Here is an 8771-nt window from a genome sequence, read left to right as displayed (position 1 = left end):
TCCATGAGTGAGATTGTGAAATTTCTCAGTCATAGTATCAATAACTGGTCAACACAGAAAAATAGAGCAAAAAATAAAAGAATTCCATTGCTGGATTTGAAAATACACAGAAACAAATTGTAATCTAGATTCTGGGCAAGTGAAAAGTTGGTTCAGGCAAGTTGTACTTGCCCAATAGGACAAGTGAAGTTGTCCAACCCTGAATCACAAGCTAGATGTTGTTCCCTTGGGAAAGGAACTTAACATGACTTTCCTCACTCCACTAAGATACCTGACTTCAGTTGGGAAGGTAAAAGATACACACATGTACAAACAACTAGACCTAAAGTTGCTTTCAATGGTCCCCAAAGGCTGATGTTGTTCTAAGTTGGCATACTAAATACTTGCACTTTACAGGGAATGAATTAGAAGTTATGATTTTGTAATGGTTATGAGTATCATACTCCGTCATCTCATCTAGTGCTCTTGTGACACATGTACACTACAACAAGTATCATAATCTGTTTATGAGTTATATACACTGAGCACTACTTATACAAGCTACAGGAAGGTACTTTTTATGCACTCAAATTCTTTGACATGCAAAGCAGGTACAGTACTAAGTATTCATATTTCTAGCTGCAATCACAGATTTTCTTTTGTAAATTGTACAACTGCAGGTGGGTACTGTGAATCTTGAAATCTTTACAGTGATTTAATTTTTGTGCTTTCGCAGTGACATTTCCAAAATCAATTCATGACATTATGAATGTGCATCTCCATACTACTACAGAATTGTTGCAACTGCAAATGTAAAAATGCTGCAAAAAAAATACTTCTTTCACTTCTACCATGAAATCAAATCCGAGCAATAACAAACAACTTTACAGTATTTCAAGCCTTGGTTTCCTCATGTATAATGAGTGTCATTCATACAAAAAGCTGTAAATAGTCCTCTGTTATACGCATCCACTTTACGACCCCAAATCATTGCGCCAAACCATTTCTAACATCGTCCGGAAAGAGCAACAATCCAGCCACACTGTTATTTCCTAACAGCTGCCCACTTCAAGCTATTTTCCACATGTATGATAAAATGATTATATTTCTGCATAATTCATAACGGTATAAATACTTCCTCTGATTCCCCCAGACGCACAGGGGCACAGATGGCCACATTACAATCATCAAAATCTCGATCTGCCAATTGCAAGGGGAGCATTTTAGAGTAATAACAGCAAAAGGTATAAATATTACATATCATATAACAACTAGTCTTCAAAAAAAGACAGCTACCAGCCAATAGCACACCTAATAAAAAGCATGGACTACGTGGTTCTAAATCTATCATTGACAAAGGATTTTCATCTTTTTTCACTCTCAACTTCGGGAAAATGGCTGAGATAGGTACAATATCAAGTCAGCAAAAAGAACTATAATTTTGGGTTTGATAATATGTGTATCTATAAAAAAAGACGGAAACGTCAGGAGCTTATTCAAGATTTTATGACCCAACGGCATGAAAAAAATATGTCACAATGGAAATGGATTATGTATGTGACAAGGGGCCATAAAACTGAATTAAATTGTGATGAACTGAGTAACCCTGCACTGACCTGAAATGAACTGATTTGAATTGATACAAACATACTCCAATTTCACTCAACTAAGCTGAGGTGAATGACCTGTACCAAACAAGTTACCATACAGGGCTAGATAGGGGTGGGTACGGTGTGCTGGTATAAAACTTTTTCTTGTTGGACCGGTCCAGAAAAAAAAAAACAGTAGTAGACCTGACTAAAAAACAGTGGTGGACCGGATGTTGGACAGATTCGAAAATTAACAGATTATATTGGCAGGCCTTCACATGTTTTGGGGCTTACATGTCTGAAGAATGAAGAAGACTGAAGTATAGGAGAGTTGATAGTCAATTTTACGAAGCTTCTACGGTCAAACTGGTTTAAAACAGAGGCAGTTAGTGATATTTTCACGAAAATAGAATTTGAAAACGTCAATGGACGTCAGATACTCCACCAAAGAGAAACCATTGTAGCGAAATGGACCATTGTTTTGAGTAGCGCCCATTCATTATATGAGTTCTCAAGAATAATTAGGTCAAGGTTCAGCTCTGGATCTGGACCTGATCCTCTGGACCTGAACCGTACCTGAATTTTCTGTTCCAGTACCCAGCCATAGGGCTAGACCCAACTGACTCTTAAGTCTCTACATTAAGCCCAACAAATTGCAGATTGAGTTCAGTTCACATGAGTCAGTGTCAGTCAATCTATTGTAATCCATTCACCTACATAAAAAGATATGGTGCAAAGTATGTCTATGGAGGTTAGACATCCAGATAGAATACCACATGATACAGAATACATCAAGAAATTGGATAAATTCTCTAAAGCGTCAGATGTTTCAGATAGCATCGACTATCTTTCTTCACTGACTGAGCATCTGTCTGTAGACAAGTGTAACCAATGTACCGTATATAATAGTATAAATGTGTATCTGAATGAGTTTCAGATAGATTTAAACTGTCTTCAACTTCTGGGAGCAAAATCTTGTGGGCAGATCTAACCAGGCTGAACAGGACTTAAAAGTGGCATTAGGTAACTTAATTAAAGACAATACAGAAATGCTGAAAGCAGATTGTCCTATCATTTCGTCACATAGTAAATTAAGATAGATCGACACTATAGTATTGTATGACAATAGCCGGAAAGGGAATCAATGCACTTTACAAACAAACATATGCATATGTTAAAAATGCAATCTTCCAAACTAAATGAGGGAAAGTCAAAGTCTAAACTATACTAACTGTACTATACTGTACTACAGACTACCCAAAGTATCTGCAGACTCTTTGCGAACACCCACACAATTCAAATGAAATGGAGGGAACCGAACACTGTCACGCTCGACCGAGCTGAACAAAACAAACCTGGGGAGAGACAACTGGCCTGAGCTGACCCAAACTGACCTAAACTCACCTTAACCAAACACAACTCAGGTCAACCGAACAAAATTGAAATGAACTGAACCAAAACAAACCAATCTGAGGTTCTGCACTGAACTGGAAGTAACTGGTTTGTGTGCAAAATACAGCTTAACCATTAACAATCTTGAACTTAACTGGATTAAACTAATTCAAGTTCAAAAAAATAAGCTTGTTAACTTAGCAAAGAGATTTAAACTTAATGCTTAAGTTTACTAGGGCTGCCTCCCGCTTGAGTTTTCATGTTGTTCCTTTTCTTGATTAAATATGTCATTTTAAAATTTTGAAAGTATGATATGTCATTTCAAGCTTCTGAAAGTACATTTTCACCGGTTTCATGTCATTTTGAGGATGGATGGCCCTTTGGGTAAAATTATCATTGTCCCAACATTACGTGCAAATTTGCGTTCCGGGACGCAAGGACGGGTCCTGGGGACAGCCTTGTGCTTAACACACAAAATAACTAGTACTTTTTTAATACCAAATAATTACTTATTACTATTACAAGGCAAAGTAAAATTATAAAATATGCTAGATATTCAGCCTGTGCAACAGTCATGGTATTTATTTATTCTTTAAAAAATATCCATGCATACAATTGATAGTGGTATATGTATATTATGATCTAAAAATACTTCTAAAATCACAATAATGTGGTAGGTTTGTACATTTGTATTGTTACATTACTAGACCTGGCATCAAATTGTTATATGACTATGAGGTAACTATGCATACAAGGAACAGGTTTTCTGTATGAGAAACATTGTGAATGAAAAATGTGATCTAAAAATACTTCTAAAATCACATTTGTATTGTTACATTACTAGACCTGGCATCAAATTGTTATGTGACTATGAGGTAACTATGCATACAAGGAACAGGTTTTCTGTATGAGAAAAATTGTGAATGAAAAATGTGTACATGGAAATCAGATATAGTCCCATTAGAAAATGTGTAGTACATACTTTTGGCAGTGAAATGTGACCCCATGGTATACTAATAATTTTGGCTCCCTTAGGTAGTTAGGAATAAGTTGATTTGCATATCTTCACACACAAATAAACTTTTCAAACTTTTTTGGCTTTGAAACCTTGAGATTTGAAAATGACTTTGGGTTGTAAGGCATTTTTTTGCCTGGAAAGGTTACTGGTTATGGTACTAGTATGTATTGCATTGCATTGTATTGTAAATATAACAATTTCCATACCTTTGCAATATTATGTACATATCTATACAATTCCCATACAGCAAACGGTATTCTATCCAATCACAATGGCTTAAAAGATTTTAAAATATGTAAACACTGTAATTGTAGTCAGTGACTATATGGTAAGAAAATATCATGACCAACCTATTTCCTAGGCTCTCTGAAATTTTTAAGTAAACATTTTGCAAAACGTCAAGATGAATACAGAAGGCTGGGAGGAAAACTTGCATCTGACTAGATTTACTCCCGGTTGTACCGTTTTCATGTTAATCTTCCAGTTTTGTAGGGTACTCTTCGAGAGCCAACCAATCATATTGGTAGGGCCTAAGATTGTGTGACCATCTAATTCTAAGTGCCATGCTATAAATGACATATCATGGTAGGATTGCTAATAGAGCAATCGTGTGGAATTTCTCTGTAGGAAGTGACCTTCGACCTCACTGAGCGACATCCGCCGTCTGAGTCACGGCAGGGCTCGCCTCTCGCTTATCTTTTCGTCCAAAATTTCTGAATTTTAGCTCTGATCAAGAGCGTCTACCCAGTGTACAGCGTGTATGAACTACTGAGGCACACGATTCCACCAGTAGACGATCTGGGACCGCTGGATTGCTCACGGAACCGGCCGATAAAGTGCATCACCATGACGGGCGAGCTGTCCGAACACCACGCCATGCATGGCCAGGCGCGCCGTCTAGCCGCTTTCGACAGCCAGTAACTCGCTCTACCTGGGGCTACGAAACATCACGTCACTGAAACTCTGTCTCAGACAACCTTGCAGATGCTACGAAGGACTTGCCCTCTCTCATCGGGGACGTACAGTCCTATTGGAGACCAAACGTCGACCGCCCCCCACCCCAACAGTTCCACCGAATCTTCTCGAATTCTCGCGCCCTTCCCGTTCTCGCGAGATGTCCGTGATTTCCCGTGACAATCATGGTTCCATCAGCGGCGCGACAGCTACGTACACGAGTGACAATTCCTTCTCTGCGTTCCTTCTGTTCACCATCGACAACACAAGGAAACCAGCTCCAGCGGGGTGCTGAGGACCCTCAGGACCCCTCACTTCGCAGTACTAAGTTAGGCTCACCGCGCCGACGCACCTGTTTACGGCCCGAGTCTACGCTGTTCGACAGTGCCCAGCGGCGTTCTGCAGGCGGATCTTCACAAGTCCTGGACTGTTTCTTTGTCAATTGAACTGGAATTTTATATTCTCTCTAATTTACTACATTAACAATACCACCTTTCTTCACACATTTCCGCTACGCGGTTTGGGGCCACCTCACTACGCTCGGCTTGGCCGTTGATGTCTTTGCACAACCTGTAAGCCTCTCATCGAGCAGAATAAAGACATCATATATGCCCCAAACCGCGTAGCTCTCTCCCTGTGTCATCTCGGAATACGTAAGAGTAATTATGGTAGGATTGCTAATAGAGCAATCGTGTGGAATTTCTCTGTAGGAAGTGACCTTCGACCTCACTGAGCGACATCCGCCGTCTGAGTCACGGCAGGGCTCGCCTCTCGCTTAATCTCGAGATTAACATGTGTTCGACATGTTGGAACAATGTCTTGTAGAAATTACGAACCCCTTCAAACGTGTATATGGGAATATCTAACATCAATGTCCGTAGGATGTGTCCCCTGTTGTAACTTTCCATGGGGATTGTGTTCGGACTTAGTATGATGGCCATTTCTCCCGAGATCAACTGGAACCATGTCAAATTGTCGTGTTTCATTTCCACTGATGTAGAAAAGATGAATTCATGGGGCCACCTTACCTCCCGCTTGATTTCGTCATACGATTTTCATGCCAAGCTGCTCACTAACTTCTTCTTACCTTGGGGAGAACTTGCGAATCCTTGGCTCGAATATCATTCGCAGAATCAAAAGTTTAGAGACACTTAAGTTTACTAATTAATACTTACTTCATACAAGATAAACTGACTTCTATCTAGCAAAGCATGCCTTAGGTCTGTACTGAGGGTTAGGGTACACTAAGTGCAAATGTTTGGAACACTGGGTGGATACAGACATTAGACATAAAACATAATATTAACATTGAATCATATGACTGCTCCTATGGCCCCTCCATGCAGTGAAGTGAGCTTAGACAGCATTAAGAGGAGGTCGCTCACATTCAAGGGCATGGCAGACCTTCATAACGATCATGTACAGCCAATATCAGTGAAGCAAAGTTAGTTGATTTGGGGTCACAAGGCATATCCTTACCATCTGCCCCTGCCCCCCTCCCCCCTCAAACGACCACAGAATACGTGGTGCATAAAATAATTTTGGGAAACCGTTATCAAATTTGGAATAAAATCTCGACGAAACAGGAATTATAGAAACCTCACCGTTTCCTGACTCCCTGTCCATGTTTGTCCCCTCAAACTTCCCTCCTTGCAAGCTAATTAATTCGGTTTCGAGGAGACGCGAAGTTTGTAAACAAATCTCTCAGGTGACGGTATCCTTGGTGATTGCGCCCCTTGGCGCCATCCCTGCCGCTTGTCTGTCCCTAACATTCATATGTTAAGTACCCTGCTGTCGCGGAAAAACAACAGGGACACTCAGGTGGACCAGGTGAGACACCTGTGGGGAGAAAATGCAGGAAATTTGATCTCAAAACTCACCTGAGTCTTTCTTGTCAGCCATCTTGTATCCCAGAACCAGTTGGTGACCCCTGACACAAGACCCCATAGGTCTACGTCATTGGTTTTTACATTTACTGGGACCGTCGGACACGAAAGCCTGGTCATGACTTCCTTCTTTCTTTGAGACGTTGAAGCAGAAAAAAAAAACTTTGACTCGGAATACAAGTCTTGCTAAGTTTACGCCTTCCTTCTCTGTACGACATATCATTTTAAATGGAAGCTTAAAAGTGTGTATCGGGACGGCTGGAGAAATATTGTTATGTCAAGGAGGTTAAAAAAGAGTTAACGTTACCTCCTTGGTTATGTTTAATAGTAATTTAGTGACCATACACAAAGAAAGAAACACCGCTCATGGCGTTTAGGAACAGTTCCGTAACACCACCTAAGTTTCAATCAAAACCCGAATTTGGCAAAATTTGGCAACAGTCAGTCATAATCGGGACCGTAATTGTTCAAATATTAAACTTGACAAAGTGTACAAGGTAGGAACGCCTTTTAATATGATTATCCACAGTGCATTATATTCAAGTGGGGCCCGCCTCAGTGTTATAAAACGCGTGTTGCGCAATATTGATTAATTTTTGCACTTCTCTCTAATGATTCACGCTTTATACTGTCGCCTCCTCGACTTATGAATTACAATACAACGAAGAAAAAAAGGCATGATTTCCCACTTTGAGAATTATTTGATTAGCCGAAATCTTACACGGCTCCCCCTCCATTGTGATGGTAAAATTTGATAAATAAATAAACAAATAAACGGTAAGATTCAACAATTCCCAACAATATACATAGTAACCTATTTGAGTAAACGTTACAATAGAAAGACGTCTTCCGTTTTAATGCTTCCCGACTTTCATTTCTTATTTTTATTTTTCTACTTTAATTTCTCTGACTGGTTCATTGGTGCGCGAAACGGTTATCTAATGACGTACGGAATTTAAATATTCTTGCGCGTACTTGTGCTATAACGTTATATATGTACGGCGTTATTTTTGTATCCGACTGATCGGGTCGGCCCAAGAGTCAAACCGTTTTAGTCTTGCTAAGTATAAACGCGCCTTGATGAGATTTTAGATAATGTCACAGTACTGAACAAAATCGCATATTCCACGTGATAAAAAAATCATGACAAGTCGCCGTCTCGATTCAGTAGCTTTTAATCTTCAAGCAGATGTTTGGGTATCATTTTTTTCTACAAAATCTTCTAGCTGACAAGTCGGCTTTTCTGACGGAGGCCATTCAGGTTAATTTAGAGGGCTGTTAAAAAGCGGGCCGGTCAGAAAACTTTGTCGGTCAATCTTTGTAAACCCCAACTATCTGCTTGAAAACCACTGTGTTTGTCATGCACTAGTTTGACTAACAACTGCTAATCTGTCATCATTAGTGAAATTTTCGATCTCAAAATTTTTAGTCACAATCCAATATGAATTTTACTTCGTCAAATATTACTTTTTTTTTAAATCTCCGACACGTTTTTCCTTATTCAAGCTGTCCTTCTGTGCCGAGAACGCTACAGATCGTTTGACCAATGGGGTAAAAGTGGCGCGATCAACAACTCTAGAAACTTTGAATACCGTTTCTCTCGGCCGCATCTTCGGGGTGTCGTATTGTATAATTTATCCGCCTCATCGACCAATTTTTCATGACGAGTAATTTGCTTAGCTTTGCGCCTTGAATTTCCGAATGCCAATCGATTATATCGTCCCATCTGTCCGGCCCTGGTCATCACAATGCCAAACACATGCCATGAACGTGGCCGGGACTGGGTCTTGTTTCCCCGGCAGCAACTGTTACAACCCTAGTGTTAATCTAAAGTAGGATATAACGTTGAATTCGAATGAAAAATATATTCATATGATTTTAAGCTAAATGCTCATTTTGTGCAATGAATTTTCAGTTACGGTAGATTAAGGTTATTCTATTACAAAAATGGAT

General features: G+C 39.7%; 1 protein-coding gene across 2 annotated transcripts in view; it reads right to left on the bottom strand.

Moving 5' to 3' along the window:
* LOC118431756 (cytosolic carboxypeptidase 6-like) overlaps positions 1-6899 on the bottom strand; it is an 84883-nt gene extending 77984 nt beyond the window's left edge. The window contains exon 1 of one of the 2 annotated variants that reach the window (XM_035843058.1): positions 6813-6899. In XM_035843058.1, the coding sequence (XP_035698951.1) occupies positions 6813-6879 (67 nt within the window). In that variant the 5' untranslated portion in view covers positions 6880-6899. Of the gene's footprint in view, positions 1-6536; positions 6754-6812 lie in introns of those variants that run through there. The other variant, XM_035843059.1, reaches the window with a different exon arrangement.
* Positions 6900-8771: the final 1872 nt, after the last annotated feature.

The sequence above is a fragment of the Branchiostoma floridae genome, chromosome 15 (genome assembly GCF_000003815.2).
Source record: "Branchiostoma floridae strain S238N-H82 chromosome 15, Bfl_VNyyK, whole genome shotgun sequence".
Classification (NCBI taxonomy): domain Eukaryota; kingdom Metazoa; phylum Chordata; class Leptocardii; order Amphioxiformes; family Branchiostomatidae; genus Branchiostoma; species Branchiostoma floridae.
Note: the sequence above shows the minus strand (reverse complement) of the source record. Positions and strands in the feature narration are given on the sequence as shown.